At 53.3% G+C, this 17,863-nt stretch overlaps 5 protein-coding genes across 5 annotated transcripts; 2 read left to right on the forward strand and 3 right to left on the reverse strand.

Annotated features, from left to right (window-relative positions):
• Positions 1-574: 574 nt before the first annotated feature.
• CMQ_8154 (bifunctional catalase-peroxidase cat2) lies at positions 575-3,355 on the forward strand (the record flags this gene model as incomplete). Its single annotated transcript, XM_014315695.1, has 7 exons — positions 575-899; positions 964-1,191; positions 1,246-1,830; positions 1,894-2,136; positions 2,199-2,533; positions 2,608-2,803; positions 2,862-3,355. 7 exons carry the CDS (start codon positions 575-577, stop codon positions 3,353-3,355), a joined length of 2,406 nt encoding a protein of 801 aa, XP_014171170.1.
• A 1,118-nt stretch (positions 3,356-4,473) lies between these two features.
• Positions 4,474-5,514, reverse strand: CMQ_8305 (dyp-type peroxidase family protein; the record flags this gene model as incomplete). Its single annotated transcript, XM_014315846.1, has 2 exons — positions 4,474-5,011; positions 5,075-5,514. 2 exons carry the CDS (start codon positions 5,512-5,514, stop codon positions 4,474-4,476), a joined length of 978 nt encoding a protein of 325 aa, XP_014171321.1.
• Positions 5,515-6,077: 563 nt separating this feature from the next.
• Positions 6,078-7,817, reverse strand: CMQ_8033 (glucose-methanol-choline oxidoreductase; the record flags this gene model as incomplete). Its single annotated transcript, XM_014315574.1, has 1 exon — positions 6,078-7,817. One exon carries the CDS (start codon positions 7,815-7,817, stop codon positions 6,078-6,080), a length of 1,740 nt encoding a protein of 579 aa, XP_014171049.1.
• A 1,343-nt stretch (positions 7,818-9,160) lies between these two features.
• On the forward strand, positions 9,161-13,701 carry CMQ_8221 (peroxisomal catalase; the record flags this gene model as incomplete). The annotated part of the gene is made up of 11 exons (XM_014315762.1): positions 9,161-9,321; positions 9,395-9,418; positions 9,494-9,704; positions 10,182-10,469; positions 10,540-10,624; positions 10,729-11,090; positions 11,846-11,908; positions 12,095-12,299; positions 12,360-12,646; positions 12,714-12,835; positions 12,888-13,701. 11 exons carry the CDS (start codon positions 9,161-9,163, stop codon positions 13,699-13,701), a joined length of 2,622 nt encoding a protein of 873 aa, XP_014171237.1.
• Positions 13,702-13,842: 141 nt separating this feature from the next.
• Positions 13,843-15,693, reverse strand: CMQ_8220 (amino acid permease; the record flags this gene model as incomplete). Its single annotated transcript, XM_014315761.1, has 3 exons — positions 13,843-15,221; positions 15,292-15,473; positions 15,560-15,693. 3 exons carry the CDS (start codon positions 15,691-15,693, stop codon positions 13,843-13,845), a joined length of 1,695 nt encoding a protein of 564 aa, XP_014171236.1.
• Positions 15,694-17,863: the final 2,170 nt, after the last annotated feature.

The raw sequence follows: 17,863 nt of genomic DNA on the forward strand, positions 1-17,863 counted from the left end.
ACTTCTTCCATTTGCTCGCATAAATATCAACCCTCCAATTAGATACGAAGGGATTAGGTGCAGATCCGGTCCACCAATCTGGTTGTTTATCTTCTTCCTCCAGCAGTGGAGGCTCGTATCGGACGCACGGGACAGCAATGCGACCCCGATGTTGGCCAAGTACTCCGTACTCCGTACCCTGTACGGTGGTATCTGCCCGCCAAGCCGTCTGATATATCAGAACTGCACAAGACAAGAAATAATATAGGCTTATTAGCGCTCGATATCTCGGCACACATACGAATGCGCTTTTGAGCAGGGGCACCAGTCTCAGATCAGGCCATCCCGGCGATGAAGCAGGCAGAGACCGCACACCGTCCAGCCAGCTGACGCCGAAAGCAAGTGTAGAAACAGTAGCGCACTAGACGTCCAGGTTATACCGGGTCTACCGAAAAGTGAAAATAAGCAGACTCTTACTGGCACCGCGCTCTAGAGCTGGGATGTATATATATCCCCACGACGCCCGCCTCACGATGAGATCGCCGAATTGTCTAGCATACTGTAGGAATCTGTCTTGGGATACTTGCACGTTATCATGTTCGACACAGTTTCTCCCAGTCGCCTCTTGGCGCTCACCGTCTGCTCGCTTCCGCTTGTCTCGGCCGCGGCCTGTCCATTTGGCCATAGCAAGCGCGATGCTGTGCCTGACTTCCACAAACCTATGCTACAGGAGCGGTACAGCGCAGACGGGGCTGACTTTGGCGTGTGCCCGAGGAAGGCCAACGTCGCTGGCGGTGGCACGCGCAGCAAGGACTGGTGGCCCTGTGCCCTAAGCCTGGCTGTGCTGCGTCAGAATGCCGACCAGTCCAACCCACTGGGCGGAGATTTCGACTACGCCACTGAGTTTGCCAAGCTTGATGGTAGGTCGCCACGCCCAAGAATAAAGAAACCTGCAGAGACACCCGGTGCTGACCTGATGTACAGTGGAGGCGCTCAGGAAGGACATCACGGAGCTGCAAACCAACTCCCAGGAATGGTGGCCTGCAGATTTCGGCAACTATGGCGGCTTCTTCATCCGGATGGCCTGGCACAGCGCCGGTACCTACCGCCAGATCGACGGTCGTGGCGGATCTGGCATGGGCCAGCAGCGTTTTGCCCAGCTGAACAGCTGGGCTGACAATGCCAGTCTCGACAAGGCTCGCCGTCTTCTTTGTACGTGCTGTCTGACGGCCTAGCAGTCTGGCTCGCAGCTAATCAGCATTCTAGGGCCGATCAAGCAGAAGTACGGCAACATGATCTCGTGGGCCGACCTGATGGAGTTCACCGGCCACGTCGCCATCGAGAACATGGGCCTCCCTCTGTACGGCTTTGGCTTTGGCCGGGTCGACACCTGGCAGGCCGATGAGGGCATCTACTGGGGCTCTGAGCACGAGATGTACTCGCAGCCCGGCAGCTACAAGGACCGCTACAACGGCAGCACCGACATCACCGACCGTGCCGACAAGCTCGAGAAGCCGCTCAGTGCCACCAACATGGGCTTGATCTACGTCGACCCACAGGGTCCCAGTGGCAATCCTGAGCCGGCCGGCTCTGCTCTCGACATTCGCGAGACGTTTGGTCGCATGGGCATGGACGACGAGGAGACCGTTTCCCTGATTGCAGGTGGCCACACTTTCGGAAAGACCCACGGTGCTGTTTCTGGAGACTACATCGGTCCTGAGCCAATGGCTGCTCCCATCGAGCTGCAGGGTCTCGGGTGGAAGAACAGCTTTGAAAGCGGTGTGGGCGAGAATGCCTACACTTCTGGCATTGAGGTCATCTGGAGCAAGACGCCTACCAACTGGTCCAACCGTAAGATATTCTGGTCGTTGAAAGCCGGAAAAGAGACTGCGTGCTAATGGGTGGACGCTCCAGACTTCTTCGATTCCCTCTTTGGCAACAACTGGACGCTCGCCTCGAGTCCGGCTGGTGCACACCAGTGGGAGGCTGTCAACGGCAACGTTTCCATTCCAGACCCGTTCGTTGCTGGAAAGTTCCGGAAGCCCACCATGTTGACGAGCGATCTGGCTCTTCTCAACGACGTGTCCTACCTCAACATCTCCAACACTTTCTGGAACGACCCGAAGTACTTTGGCGAGACGTTTGCGCGCACCTGGTGTATGTTCTCCAAGTACTGCCTTCTCGTTTCACTCGATACTAATCTTCTGTCTCCTGCACAGTCAAGCTTCTCCACCGTGACATGGGCCCGATTTCGCGCTATCTCGGACCCTACGTCCCCAAGACGCAGCTGATCTGGCAAGATCCCCTCCCGACGGTTTCTTCCCAGACCATCGACGATGCCGATGTGACTCAGCTGAAGGCTGCCATCCTTTCTTCCTGCAACTTGAGCTCCGGCCTGAACACCTCCAGCCTTATCACCACCGCCTGGGGTGCTGCTTCGAGCTTCCGGATCTCTGACAAGCGCGGTGGTGCTAACGGCGGCCGCATTGCCCTGGAGCCACAGAACTCGTTCGCGGTTAACAACCCGGACCGCCTGAAGATCGTTCTGCCTGCTGTAAGCAAATGTGATGCGCATAGCCCTACTTCTGTGCTCCTTCTCCATTCAAACTTTACTAATGCCCTGTCTAGCTGGAGAAAGTGATGACCGACTTCAACTCCAAGAACACTGGGAAGAAGGTATCTCTGGCTGATCTCATCGTTCTTGGCGGCACCGCTGCAGTCGAGAAGGCGGCCAAGGATGCTGGCTTGACAGTGTCGGTTCCTTTCACCCCTGGCCGCGTGGACACCACCCAAGAACTCACCGACGTGAAGTCGTTTGCTTTCCGTATGTTCTCCTCAACCCAAACCGCCCCGAACACCATAACTGACTCCTCTCCTTTCAGTCGAGCCTGTCGCCGACGGCTTCCGCAACTACGGCCAGGGCAATGCTCGCGCCCTGACGGAGGAGCTGCTGGTCGACAAGGCCAGTCTTCTCAGCCTCACCGTTCCGGAGATGACAGTCCTTGTCGGCGGCATGCGTTCCCTGGACGCAAACTACGACGGGTCCAGCTACGGCATCTTCACTGACCGTCCTGGCAAGCTGTCGAACGATTTCTTCGTGAACCTGCTCAACATCTCGACCACCTGGACGGCTGTCAACGGCACCAACGACGAGATCTTCACGGGCACCGATCTGTACACCGGAGCCTCCAAGTATACGGCTACGCGTGCTGACCTGATCTTCGGTTCGCACCCCGAGCTGCGGGCCGTTGCAGAGGTTTACGGTTCCAGCACCGCGCAACAGAAGTTTGCAGACGACTTTGTCAAGGCCTGGGCCAAGGTGATGGACCTGGACCGCTACGATGTCAAGGGGCGCAAGCAGAACAATGTCCAGTAATTGTTCTGTCTGCAAATTTGTACTCATAGTTCTAAATTAGTAATATTTGATCGGTTGATATTCGAAGACAACGCTCCAGCAATCTTTTCGTCTGCTTGTGGCACAGTGAATATTACAGAAGGCTAAGCAGTAAAATATAGTTACAAAGTGCGCCGTACAGCACGTTGACTGCCTGTACCTTGGGGCACTATACTGAAAGCGTTAGCTAAAGCCTCCTAAGATTGGACTAGGCTGCTCAAACTAAAATCGCCCCTTCAACAACGAAATATACGCTTCAATGTAACCATATTGCACATGTGCATCAAAGTTTTCCTTCTGCGTGAAACTGGTTAACCGAAGCTGCTTTCGGACACCCCGTAAGTTTGCAGCAGTCTAGATGCTTCCGCAGAAATTCAAAAGCTACGGCATATGACCAGCACAAATCTAAAAATACGTCGGAGAAGAGCCACATTCAGTACAGCCCGACATATGCAGAATAAGTGAGCTTCGGCACGCACTTTGTGCCATTGGATCGAGTAATTTGGTTCGGTCACAGCGTGACATCCGCAGAGCATCTGCTTCTCCTTTATCCATAATAGTTCGGATAGCTTACCCCGCTGTCGAACCTGCCAGGTGATGATTGCAACCATGCACGAGAATGCTCTTTAGCCACGTCAGGGGATCTCGGAACGAAAGGCGGGGTAGAAATACGCTTTGTACAGGATACTTTCTAGACTAATCAGCACTAACGCACATCGTCGCATTTCCGATGCCAGGGCTCTAGGCTTGAAAGTTCAAATTGTCCTCCGTAACTGAAAGAAGTCGCATAGAGTACGTTCGGTATGGTATCTTACATGACAGAACGGGTTGTACAGACATTGAAGGAATAACAAGACATATTGTTTCAACAGTCACAATAGACCGATGAGGACACCAAACGGCATGGGTGATCTCTTCAGGTTTTCAGCCATGAAAACAGATAAACCCCGTACTTGTAATAGCATCTGAATCGATGCACGGATATGAAAATTCTTCATGCAGCCCACCACCGTATGATTTTAACTGCCATTCCTTATCCCTTTCTGCAGATGAAGTGGATGAATTTTATGAAAGCCTATGCAAGTCTGTCTCTCAGCACTCTACTCCAGCCCAGCCAGCACACCTGATGCGGGCACGAAGAAGACCGACCCAGTCAGCGCGGTCGAGTAGTCGAGTAGGCGATCGTGCAGCCCGGGTGGATCGCCGCTGAACATGCGCTTCAGCATGGTTTCGAGCACCCACAGGCGACGGGTGTAGCCGATAAAGTACGTGCCAAACTCGCCCGAGCCCGGCGACCCAAAGGGCATATTGTCACGCAGGATTTCCAGCTCTCCGCCTTCGGACTCGACCGTGTTGAGCGTCTTGTGAGATCGCTGGACGGTCGCACCGTCTGCATCGGGCAGCTCTACGTTGTCGAGCTTCGTGCGGCCGATAATAGCCTCCTGCTCCTCTGTCCGGAGGCGTGTCCAGGCGGTCATGTCGTGGACATACTTTTGCACGACCACATAGCTGCCACCAGGAGCGGCCGGCGAGGAGCTGTCGTCGTCCGCAGCGACCAAAACGGCCTCGTCCACGGCCGTGCCGGTGGGATTAGCCGTGCCGTCGACGAAGCCGAGAAGATCCCGGTTGTCAAAGTATCTGGCCCAGTCAGCCGGCCGAAAGGATATGCCACACGCAGGCTAGACAAGGAAAAAGACGCACCGAAATCCGACAGTCTCATCCACCACCGTCACCGCATCGCCCAGGCTGGCCAGCAGCTGCCGCTCCAGCTCAAAGCACAGGTCCCGTCTCTCGGCGCGGATGTGAAACAGCACGTCACCGGGCGTCGAGACAGCCGTGTGTTTTGGCCCTTGAACGGCCTGGAAGGGATGCAACTCGGCCGGCTTCGGCAAGCCAACGACGGCATCCCACACTTTGCTGCCGATGCCTGCAGTACAGCTCACGTGACCGTTAAGGTCACGGAAACCCACCGTCTTGACGAGATCGTCCAGGCCGGCGAGTGCCGACCGCACAGTCTGCACCGTCTCGGCCGCGTCGCCATTCACGGTGACGACCAGGAAGACGGCCGAGGCGGTCAGAGGTGCATCGACACGCTGCGGCACCAGCTGGGCGCGATGGCTTCCAGCCGGTTGTGTGGTCATCGCTGCTGCTGCTGATCGAAAACAGTGATGAAGAGGCTGTGTGTACACAACGCAACGTTTATTCCGAACCAGAAAAGATGCGCCGTTCCAGATACCTCTTCCTTTCATGGACATATCAGCCTGCAATCAGCAGGTTGTTGTAAGGTTGAAATAGGGACAGCTGTATGTACTGCTGGCGGAGGACTGTCTGCCCACTGTGGTCTGCTTTAGGGCTTACTCAGAACCAAGAGGCCTCTGTCCAGCCGCCGGTTACTACGCTCCGACTGTGATTGGCTTTCTAGAAACCGGACTGGTGGCGCTTCATGGGCTGCCGAGATCGCAGAAATGACGTATTTGCTCGAGCACGGGAATTTGTCCCTTTTGAAGCTAAAATGGCTACTGGTATTTACATCTCCTGCGGCTTGTAGCAATTCTAGCCGATGTGCAGCTATATTTATATTGGGCACAAACTAGTTATGTAAAAACGGCCAATATCCAAACTACGTACTACTCTTCAAGAACAGATAGTGTCAGGTTAGCTACGAGCTTCAAGTGACCGAACCCACCCAAAAATACTCTCACACCTAGTACAGATCCTTGTGGGCAGACTTGATCAGGTCCGCTCCCTTCTCACCAATCATGTAGACCGAGTTCTGGATACGGCAGTCAGGGATGACGGGAATGACAGAGGCATCAATGACACGCAGACGGCTGACGCCATGCACGCGAAGTTCCGGGTCGACGACACCCTGGCCGATGTTCTTGGACAGCCGATTGGTGCCGCAAGGGTGGAAGGCAGTCTGGCAGCGATCCAGCACGGCATGCTTCATGGCCGCATCGTCATCGAGGGGCATGTCCCAGGGATACTCGTCGAGGACGAGATCACGGAAAGCCTCGCCTTTGGTCAGAACGTCGTAGCTGAAGCGGATGCCCTCGCGCATGGCCAGGATATCGAGATCGCTGGCAAAGAAGTTGAGGTTGATGTCGGGCTGCTGGCGCGGATCGGCGCTGCGGAGCTTCACTTCGCCAGGGTCCGACACGGGCCGGACCAGGTCGACGACCACGCTGGTGTAGCAGCCCTTTTTGGGCACGGGGTAGTGCCACTGGAAGGCGCTGCCGAACATGCAGACAAAGTCGAGCTCAAAGTGCGGCTGGCCCTCGGGCGAGAAAGGGTCGAGTCCACCGTTGGCCTTCTTGGCCTTGACGTAGTCCAGGTCGCGCTCCAGGTACTTGTCGATGCGCGGGAAGCCGACCATCTCGAGCAGGCCGGAGCCGACCGGACCGGTGCCGTCCTTCTTGTACTGGTCCACGGCGGCCGTGTTGAGAGGACCGGTCCGCAGCAGGTGGTCGTCCATGCCGAAGCCGTCCTTGACCTTGAGGACAAATGGCACGCCCGGGTGGTCGAGCAGGTTCTGGCCGACATGCGGTGAGTCCACCACCAGCGGGATCCCGTGCTGCGTCAGCTCCTTGGCCGGTCCGATGCCGCTTAGCATCAGCAGCTTCGGGCTCTCGAATACGCCCTGCGACACGATCACCTCACGGTCCGCATACACGCTGATCTCATGGCCCTCCGGCCCCGCCAGGATGGTCACGCCCATCGCCTTCTTGCCCTCCTCGTCAAAGAGCAGCTTCTTGGACAAGGACTCTGGCAGGATCGTGATGTTGGGTTTGTTCTTGACAAACAGGAAGCTGCCCGACCGACGGCCGTGGTAGATGGTGTCCACGCAGTGCGTCAGCCCGTTCATCTCGCCGTCGTAGATGTTCTCTGTGAACGGCTGTCCCGTCGACTTCCACGCCTTAGTCAGTGCCTCACGAAAACCCTCCATGCCGTCCAGCAGCTCCGAGTGCGAGATCGGTAGCGGGCCGCCAGCACCAATCTTGTTCAGGCTCTTGTCGTAGAGCCCGTGGTCGTCATGGTATGTAGCACTCTTGCGCAGGTACGGCACCAGCGGATCCCACGTCCATTCCTTGCCGCCAAACTCAGCCCACCGGTCAAACGTCGGCTTGCAGCCCGGCACCCAAGTGAAGTAATTGAGCGACGAACTGCCGCCCAGCGTCTTTCCTCGCGTGTTCGGCTTCTCGATCCGCTCGTAGTCCTCACGCTTGACTATAGTCGTCTTGTAGGCCCAGTCGTACTTGCTGCCACGCAGGTCCATCGCCTTGGCCGGTGTGGTGATATCCGGCACCTCCTCCGGGTTGCCCACTCCGGCCTCGACCAGAATCTTCACACTGGGATTATCCGCCAGGCGGCCGGCAACGACATTTCCTGCCGTGCCACCTCCAACAATAATAAAGTCATAGCGAGACCCGTTGGTAACAGGCATGGTGAGATATTGACTTGGGAAAATATGAATGTGGTTGTAATCGATCTTGGGCCTTGGATGTCTGTGTCCTTGGAATTAATTGTCTTCCATCAAGGTCGGAGGTCACTGGCTTCTTATAGCCCGGGCGCGCACACCCATGTCGTACTCCCATCACATTGCCCCTCCCACAGTCTGACCGGTTGCCGCGGTCAGCAGGAGTGGAAATCGGACTTCGGTATGCCCGCACCCTGCACAATTCTGCAAACAAACGTCACAGTCCTTACTCATGTCGAAGTCTAGATGCTGCAATACACCAGGCCGCATCTGTCGGCATTGCTTCCCCTCCTAGCCATGCCCGAAACGGACCCTATTCGAACGCGTACACGTGTGTGAAATCATCGACCATTGGCATCGTACTCTTTCCCTTCTAGGCCTTCGGTCCACTCGGCGTGCTTTGCACTCCTATGGACCAACTGTCCTAGAAAGAAGTAGACACATACTCATATCAAGCTCTGGAACTGCAGGTCATTGGCCAACTACTCTGTCCTCTTCGGGCATTTCGCTCAGTCGCACTATTTATCCTGCCAAACCCGGGACCGTTAGACCTGGGACCGTTAGACCTGGGCATGTAAGAGCGGGAAGTCGTTAGGGCGGTAGGCTACCCACCAGGCTCGTGCTCTGGTTATTGTAGAATGCGTCGCTTCGTAAATTCGTTAGTTTAGTACGCTTAGGATGGGCTTTATCGACAGGGTGAATTTGTATAAATATGATCGAATGGATTGGCTCGCCGGTGAGTCAACACCATTTAGCACATGTCCGATTGTTTTGGCTGCTTTGCTGAAGATGTACGGAGTAGGAGAACCCGCATTTCGTCACTTCAGATCTGCCGAGGACCTTTTTCCGGTTAGCTCAGTAGATCAAACATAAAAACCCGAGCTTGCTTTAGACTGTTATGTGGCGTAGTGTGTAAGCATCACTCGAAAGCCCGAGCAAAAGATGTTAAGAGCAAGATGACGACACCATCCACATCTATTTCGGGTCAAAGTGTCCTTGGAAGCGGGGTCCCTTAGTGCTAATGCACAGGGTCAGAACCGCTTAACACGAAATAGGAAGTACTAGCTAGCCAATCAGAACCGTTGCAACAACGTGCATCAACGGCTGGTCAACGTCAGATATGAGCATGGAGCTTATTGGCCCAAGTGCATGGACATGCACGATATCTATGACGTTCGAAGATGAGTTCCCAGCTATATTTACCCGACAGTCCCTTCTCTGTATGGCCAACCGTATGAAATTGACCACATTTCCAATCGAGTCCCATCCAGCTGACCACACCTTTCGACGTTTGCCTTCACGTTTTCACAATGGCCAAAGGAGATTACACCCTCGCAGAGGGTTGTCCATACCCGCGGAATGACACAAGTGTTCAGCTTCGAAATGGAGGAGGTGGTGGCTTGGTTCTCCTCCAAGACACACAGCTTATTGAGACGCTAGCTCACTTTGCCCGCGAGAGAATTCCCGAGCGGTATGTATAGGAAGAAGATAACACATTGTGTCAATACTCAAAGCAAAAAAACTAACAACATCACGAACCATAGGGTTGTCCACGCTAAAGCAGCTGGGTAAGTCAGTAGTGGAAAGGTGCAAGTGAAGAAACGCTTTGCAGCTAATACGGTTTTCAATATCGCCTCAAACAGAGCATACGGAGAGTTCGAGGTTACCCATGACTGCACGGATATCACTTCTGCCAGCTTCCTTAACAAAGTTGGGAAAAAGACCAAAGTTCTCCTGCGCATATCCACTGTCGGGCCAGAACGAGGCTCGGCCGACACAACACGTGATGTCCACGGGTGGGCCATGAAGCTCTACACAGATGAGGGGAATCTGGACTGGGTTTTCAACAACACTGTGAGTCTATCCGTTGTACTGTCTTCATGATCGAAGCCGCGCAGTTAGTAGTGACTGGTTGGTCTCCATGTTCAGCCCGTCTTCTTCGTCAGAGACCCGATCAAGTTCCCCTCTTTAAACCGCTCACACAAGAGACATCCACGTACCAATTCGCCCAACGCAGATATGGTCAGTGTTAAACCCTAAGCATCTGTTTTCAGAAATTACTGACCTTACAATAGTTCTGGGAGTGAGTGGTGGGCCTTCCCTCTGTTGTAACATTACTAACCTCGTATTCGGTCTGCAGATTCCATGTAGGCAATCCCGAAGGTATCCACCAACTTCTGCATCTATTTAGTGATCGGGGCACACCAGAATCACTTCGTCACATGAATGCGTACAGTGGACACACATACAAGTTTACAAAAGAGGTATTTATATCTAAATAGTACTCACCATACCACAATCATGTGTTCTAACCCGCTCTTTTGCTCAAAGGACGGCACTTTCAAGTATATCAAAGTGCACATCAAGACGACGATTGGGGTCAAAAATTTCGATCGCGAGACCGCGACTAAGGTAGCCGGCGAAAATCCGGACCATCTCGTTGATGACCTCTTTGGGGCAATTGAAAAAGGAAACTACCCTGTGTGGGAAGTTTTTGTGCAAGTCATGGATCCTAAGGAGGCCGAGACCTACAAGTACAACATCTTTGATATGACGAAGGTGTGGTCGCACAAGGACTTTCCTCTGCGTCCTATTGGTCGTCTGACCATGAACCGCAACGTAAGTACATCAGTGCACCTTGTCGAACGTGGGAATAATACTTGGCTATTGACACAGTCTATGACGTCAGCCCAGAAACTACTTTGCAGACATCGAACAGGCCGCATTCTCGCCGTCCAACATGGTACCCGGATGGGCTCCATCCGCAGATCCGAGTGCGTATTCTCTGATTGGATAGATTTTCAATCACATCCCCACCGCCCGTTCGGGTCGCACTGTCTTTCCGCAGCAAACTAACACCATGTGCACGATTTTACAGTGCTCCAAGCTCGCATGTTCGCCTATCCGGACGCTGCTCGCTACCGCCTTGGCGTCAACTACCAGCAGCTTCCCACTAACCACGCCGTGGCTCCCGTTTACAGCCCCTTCCAACGTGATGGCTTCATGACATTCACCGAAAATTACGGCGAAGACCCCAACTATATCGGCTCCATGCTTCAGCCAACCACGTTCCGAGCCTCTGCCACTACTGGTAAACAGGTTAGCACCACACTGACGGAACATGAGAAATGGGTTGGCGAGGTTTCATCGTATACCAGCAATATCCAGCCAATAGATTTTGAGCAGGCAGCTGGCCTCTGGAAAGTTCTCGGCCGTGAGCCTGGCCACCAAAACCGGCTAGTAAGCAACGTTGCGGATAATGTGTCTAAAGTTACCAATACGCAGCTACGTTCGAAAGTATATGGTACGTTTCTGTTTTTCTCCGTTTGTTGACTACATGAGACGACTGACGATTGACACTATGCAGATCTCTTTTCCGGCGTCAACAAAGACCTTGGAGACCGTATTCGCACAGCCACAGAGGCAGCCCTGAAATAGAGCATATATAGAGAGCAATAAGTTACGAGACCACACAACCAAATGTGTGTTGACTTTGGCCATAGATATGTAAAGAAATTGGACACAAACGCATTAGATTTTTGCGTTGGTACCCACCAAAGCTTTAGTGGATTTCTGATCAAAAGCTGCTTTCTCTCCTGAATACTCAGCACGGAGTACAGAGTATACCCCGTTTGTCAAAACACCGGTACAGGGGGCAAGTTTGCCACTGGATTACGGAGTATTGCTGTGGGACATTGAAAAAGAGATCGATTTTTTTCCCCATCTCCGTTGCAGCGTCTCGAGCTAATGATCACTGGGGAGTGCAGGGTCCACATAATCACGTGGAGCTGACGGGCGCATCTGCCACCGTTGCTTGATTAGTCATCCAATGACGGTCGCCCAACCTCCGCGCATGGTCAATTTTGTGAATTTGACTTCGTTTTCACCTACTTCGACCTGGACGTTGCGTAGATTGCATCACACATTCGCTTCATACAAAATTGACTCTCTGCGGACAAAAAAGCTTCCTGCTAGCAATGGACGTACCGTCGCAGGTTCCCGGGGCTGCTGCGGAGACGACACAGTTCACCTTCGTTGTCAACCAAGACCAACGAAGCGTGAGGAGCCATGCGATGCGAGGATACTGGAAGCAGCGACGGAAAGTGTCACAGTGTCATGATAAGCGGTCATTGGCACATCGCACGCGTCCGCTGCTTCCGAGCACTGGGTCCTATGCCCTTGGAAGCAGTTCGCACCATCGGATAGATCGCCATGGCTCTCTTAGCTTAACACGATTCCCACAGGAAGGGTTTGAAGGTGGAGAGGGTGATGTGCCTTATGCACTGCAGCAGGACGGCTCTGATTCCCAGCACCAGTCGGCAGCGACAAGAGGGATCCCAACCCAGCTTCTCACAGGCCTCAACCATGCGTTGGCAGGTTGCCAGCTCGATCCGTTCGACATGTTCCCGGTACGATTGACGGCACAGCATCACAGGCTCCTTCATCACTGTAAGTGTGACGCCATTTAAAAGATTTGTGCTCGTCTAAGCCGTCCGTATAATTGTCTAGGGCTGTGTATCTACGCAACAATGATGTTCGAACAGCCTCCTGCAGACGCCTTCAACCCGATGCGCGATGTCTGGTTTCCCCTGGATCTATCAAACGCGGCATCATTCAATGCCATCATGGCTCACTCCGCTGCTCATCTCGCACGACTGAACGGCATCAAGTTCTCCCGCGAGGCTTTCCGCTACAAGGCCGAGGCGCTGCGCATTGTCCGGCTCTGGATGCAGGACCCAGCCCGCACTCTCAGCGACGAGGTTTTTGCTGCGGTCCTCCGTCTTCTCACATACGAGGTAGGTGCACTCTCTGTCTCCTTGTCGCGTCCCCGATATGCATTGCCTGACCTTTTCTTGCATATAGCGATATTGGGGTACCGAAGCCGAATGGCGTGTGCATCGGGATGGTCTTCAACAGATGATCGAGGCACGGGGTGGCATCGCATCACTTCACAGCAACTGGCGGCTCGAACTGGTCACGTATCTGTGAGTCCACTTTTCGGTCTTTCCCTGATCTGACTCTGTACTGTACTCACAGATACAGCGTTTCCTTGATGTCCAGGCCATCGTGGTTTGACAGCTCCAACAATTTGTTCGAGCTATCGGAGCAGCCCCAGTCGACCGGTTTGCAGTCTGCAGACAGTGATGAGCATCTGCAACGCGTGCGTGGCCTGTGGCTCCTCTCTTTCATCCAGGACATGCGCACGTTTTTAGTCGACTGTCTTGCACACGGCAGCCGGACTGTACGCCAGTACAATGGCGTGCAAGAGGCTACGCTCTTTCTGCAGGCAGACATGAAGCGTCGCATGCTCGACCCCAACCGCCTAGATGAGTCTGATTTTTGCTCGTCGGCCGAGTTCCAGCGTCTCGCTTGCATCTTTTTCATATGCATCCTCCTGCAGACGCCATTGGGTGAGCCTTCATTCCCAGTCGACAGCAGCAGTGCCAGCAGCATCAGCAACATCAGTAGCGTCAGCGGCAGCATTAGTAGCATCAGCGGCAGTACCAGCGACGGTGAGACCGAACTGCTGAGCAAGACGAGTGGTCTGGCACTCATGGATGCATTTCTGCTCTCCAGTCGTGGCCAGACAGAATCAGTGGAAGACCTGTACACGCGGTTGTTTTACCAATTTGCGGAACTGCCAGACATTGATCGGAAGACCAAGTATGCGCTACAAATGACACATGTTCTGGCGTCTCTTAGCAATGAGGCCCGCCGTGGGGTGGAAAGATGCCTGTTGCGGATCATGCGTCGTGCATCCGGTGGAGAGGGACATGGGGGCGACTATGGGAGGCAGTCAGAAGAGCACTGGACACCAGATGACTTGCTCTCGTCAATACGGGGTCTGTGAGCGACTTGTAAGAAATAAATTGGATAAAATGACTAATCGCGCGCCAACTTGGTATAATAATAACTTTCCCTTTCCATGCTACCCCCACACTTGTTTAAGACCAACCCAGAACAGAACCAGCGGTACGGAGTACGGTTCCCACTATACCAGACCCTTGTCCTTCTTAGTGGGAGTTATTGGCTGGGACGTGTCCTCGGTGGACTTCTGAGCATCAATGATATACGGCCCTTCTTCCACCTTGTGGATCATGTGGGCGACGTTGATCTTGGGACCCTTGAACCACTTGTGGGCATCGACAACGAACCAGATGATGGCTAGGACCATGGGGCCACCCCACACGAGACAGGTCCAGTTCATGCCGTCGGCATCCAGGTCCGAGCCAGTGACGGAGGGAAAGCAGAGGATAGGGATCATCAGAAGAGTAAAGGCAGTAGACAGGCAGCCAGCAATAGGGCTGAACTTGCCGAGGTTCCATGGACCCGGACGGAAGCGATCGCCGACGAAGAAAGTACGGATGGTGATGGGGATGGTAAAGGCGACGTAAGCGCCAATGGCACCGATAGAGAAGATGGCCCCGATGGCAGCATCGCCAGCAAAGATGAGGAGGACGAGGAGACAGCCGATGACAGTATTGAACCAGACAGCATTGACAGGGGTCTTGGTGTACTTGTTGACACGCTTCCAGTAGCCGGAGAGGGGGAAGCAGCCGTCGCGGGCGTAGGCAAAGGTGACGCGGCTGGCGGCGATCATGCAGCCCTGGCCCATGGAGAAAGCGGCGATGATGGTGAGCGAGAGGCAGGCCATAGCTGTTTTCTGGCTGAGACACTGCATCAGGTAGCCGGCCCAAGGCTGGCCGGTAGACGAGTTGAGGACGCCGTCAATGTCGACAACGGTGTAGGCAACGGCCATGTTGAGAGCCCAGCCGGTGACGCCTCCAATGCCAGACGTCATGACGATGGCACGGGGAGAGGCGATGTTGGCGTTGGAGCACTCCTCCGACAGATGGAACGGGCTGTCGTAGCCGCTCATAGTCCAGATGACGGCGATGAAGGACATAAGGATGGAGATGCCCTTGGGAAAGTCGGTGCCGGCGTAAAAGTCGCCCCAGACGTCGTGCGAGTTGTTGAAGCGCGGCAGGCCCTGGCTGACCCGATTGTCGGCCGTCAGGATGATGATGAAGACGACAACGAGGGCCACCATGTTGAAGGTGCTGCCAGCCGAGTTGAACTGTGCGATCCACCGCGTCGGCATGGACGAGATCGCGCCGTGGATGATGAGCAGCGCCACAGTGAGCAAAAAGATATGCCAGTTCTGCGGGCTGTAGTCGGGGTTCGAGATCGATGCCGCCGCCAGGATCATGCAGGCGAGAGAGTAGTCGACAGAGGGGGCGCCGGTGACCTGGCCGAGCCAGTTGGACCAGCCCGTCACCCAGGCGGCGAACGGTCCCCATTTCGGCGGCGCAAGCACGGCAGACGCGTAGTACAGACCACCTGACGTGGGCATAGCAGAACACAGCTCGGCTGAGTTTCGTTAGTGCGGAGGCGAAAAGCAGAGGGGGAAGACGGCGAAAGCAGGGAAAAAAACACTCACCCATTCCCATGGCGATGCACTGGATAAAAACCATGGCGATAATCCAGCCCCAGACCATTCCTGGTGTGCCAGAATAGCCCATACCGTAGTAGAGGGTCGAAGCCACGGAGGGCAGCAGACCCAGAACGGCAAAGGAAACACAAAAGGTCGTCCATAGCGAGAATTCACGCTTGAATTCTGGTCTAACACGGGGGAGGAAAGGCGGAAAGTCAGCATTCTAGGCCGCTTCAGGTCTCGCCTTTCATCGCAGGACGCAAGGTCGTCTCACTTGTATCCCAGTGAAGCAAGAACGTCGTCGTCATCGCCGTGTTCGCCCTCAAAGATAGGGATTTCCTTGGGACCGAGGACAGACGTCACAGGCTCGTCGCCAACAGCCCGGCCCATTTCTTTCTCGCCCATCATCGTGGTTGTTGTGCAGTCGCTGTTCCTACTCTGGAGAGGCAGCACGGGGTAGAACAAATGGGCGTGCTGTTGATGCAAAATGCAACCGATTTTCCAATCAGCATTTTTGTCTGCAGCGAGACTGGAAATCGCCAGATTATATCCTCACCAGCCCTGCGTTTTGCGATGTTTACGTGCTGCCACCCTGTCACGCACAGAGCTCAAAAACTCGCGGCCGCAGGTTTTGATTTTGATAAGGTCGCTGTCCCCGACTGGATGAGCACAGCCCCAGCAAGGGTCGGTTCCCCCTCCGTCGTACCTATTTAGTTAGGTCAGATCCAAATAGTGGCTGGCTAAAGGCCAATGTGGGGACAAATACACCTTTGATAACAGCGGCGCCTGTACCTTCTTCTTCTGACACACAAAATACATAGACCGCACTGCTTATCCAGAAAGGGAGTCCCATTCCGGCCGAAGAAAAGATAAGACTCTGCACGTGATGCACTCCAACGACCCCCATTCGCGATTAGGCACCCCAGAATCAACGCGATGCAGCCAGGACCTTTGCATATATCACTGTTCGTAGGTTTAGAATGCAAGCGAAAAAAGACTGGCTTCTGCTGGCTGACTACTGACGATGTATCTGCAAATGCTTCGGTTGCTTGGCTCAGCCGGCTTGGCAAGTCTGCCAGGCACACAGGTGTTTTAGACCCTTATCTACGCACATGCGGAAACTTATCAGTGACTAGCGCGTTCCATGCATCGCCTCCACTACTATGTGATGTTCTAGAAGCGACAACGCGATCTAAAGTGGCCTTCTTATCCTACAATCATGAGACCTGCGTCACCCCCGCGGCCCATCATTTCTCGCACGATAAGATGCACCGGAAACACCGGTTCGAAGCGTCAGCGCCAAAAAGGCGCGTCTTTCCTGCAATTCCCGTAAGAAATGGCCCGTGGAAGTACAATCCGATCCCACAGGCCCGGGACTATTTTCCTCGTTTGGGCTTAGGGCAAAGATAAAAAGCTGGCCTTGCTGACCTAATCATGTTTTGTTATCTGTGCCAACCTTGGATAAAACCCCGCAACTAAAGCCCAAAACGAAGCTGACAAAACGTCGAGTTGGACAGCCAGCTCCGAAAACTTGCCATTCACAACCTGTCGTATTTGTATTCAAGAAGTTAGAAAACCACGCAGGTTGCTGCATACAAGTTCCGGTGCTGCGATCAATAACGCGTGCTGGAAAACTTCGCGGCCTGTCGACTGAGACAGTCACAAATAGTATTCCGGACGTTGGTTCTCCGGAGCTATTATCCGTACTACGTAAGATGACATTCAACAACCTCGTGTCTCGCCTGACATGGGCAGTGCTCATCCATGGCGCCGGGTAGGCCTAGGTTCCGCGAGACATGCCTTTTGCATGAGCCTTTCGTCTCGCCGTTATGAGCCGCAATCATGCGCGTAATCGCGTAAACATCGTTTCGCAATGTATGATAGGTCTCCGTTTGATTCCCAAATGCGGTTTCAATGCCGCACCTTTTTCAGGGCAAATTTTGTATAATGCATAGCATGGTGTATATCATATGAATGTATAAAGTATAGTCTCTGTCGGAATTGCCTGCAGAGCGATGAATATGGCTACTTCAGTATATATAGTAGCTGAACAGAGGATCAACCGAGTTAGTTCTATGCATGTGCAGAGTACATTAGATATACTCAAAGCTGAAAAGACAAAACCCACGTAAGAAATAGTTAACAAATAAAGTTGAATGAGTTTAGATTCCAATATTTGTCAAAAATGATAGCAGAATGTTAAATACTAGAACGTTCTTGTAATTTTATACTGACAATTTGTAGATGTTGTTTGATTTTATTATGTACTTACTATTTCTATATTTTATCAAGGTTCGTGATAAAAATAATGTACCTAATAATTCACTAATTGGTTTCTTCAATCAACGATTCTTAGCTGAGAAATATCACAATAGATACATAGTTAATAGTGTTTAATCTTTAGGTGGACAAACTGTTATAGTAATAAAACATCCAAGCCGATAACCACATAAATTCGTGTGCTTCTGGTTCCGTAAATTTCAGGAACAGACAGCTCTCTGCATGGACTTTCTTAGAAACAAAGTATGTTTTTACACGATACGTTTTGGATAGTTTGTATGTATTAAGACTAATATGG

The sequence above is a fragment of the Grosmannia clavigera genome (assembly GCF_000143105.1).
Source record: "Grosmannia clavigera kw1407 unplaced genomic scaffold GCSC_161, whole genome shotgun sequence".
NCBI lineage: Eukaryota > Fungi > Ascomycota > Sordariomycetes > Ophiostomatales > Ophiostomataceae > Leptographium > Leptographium clavigerum.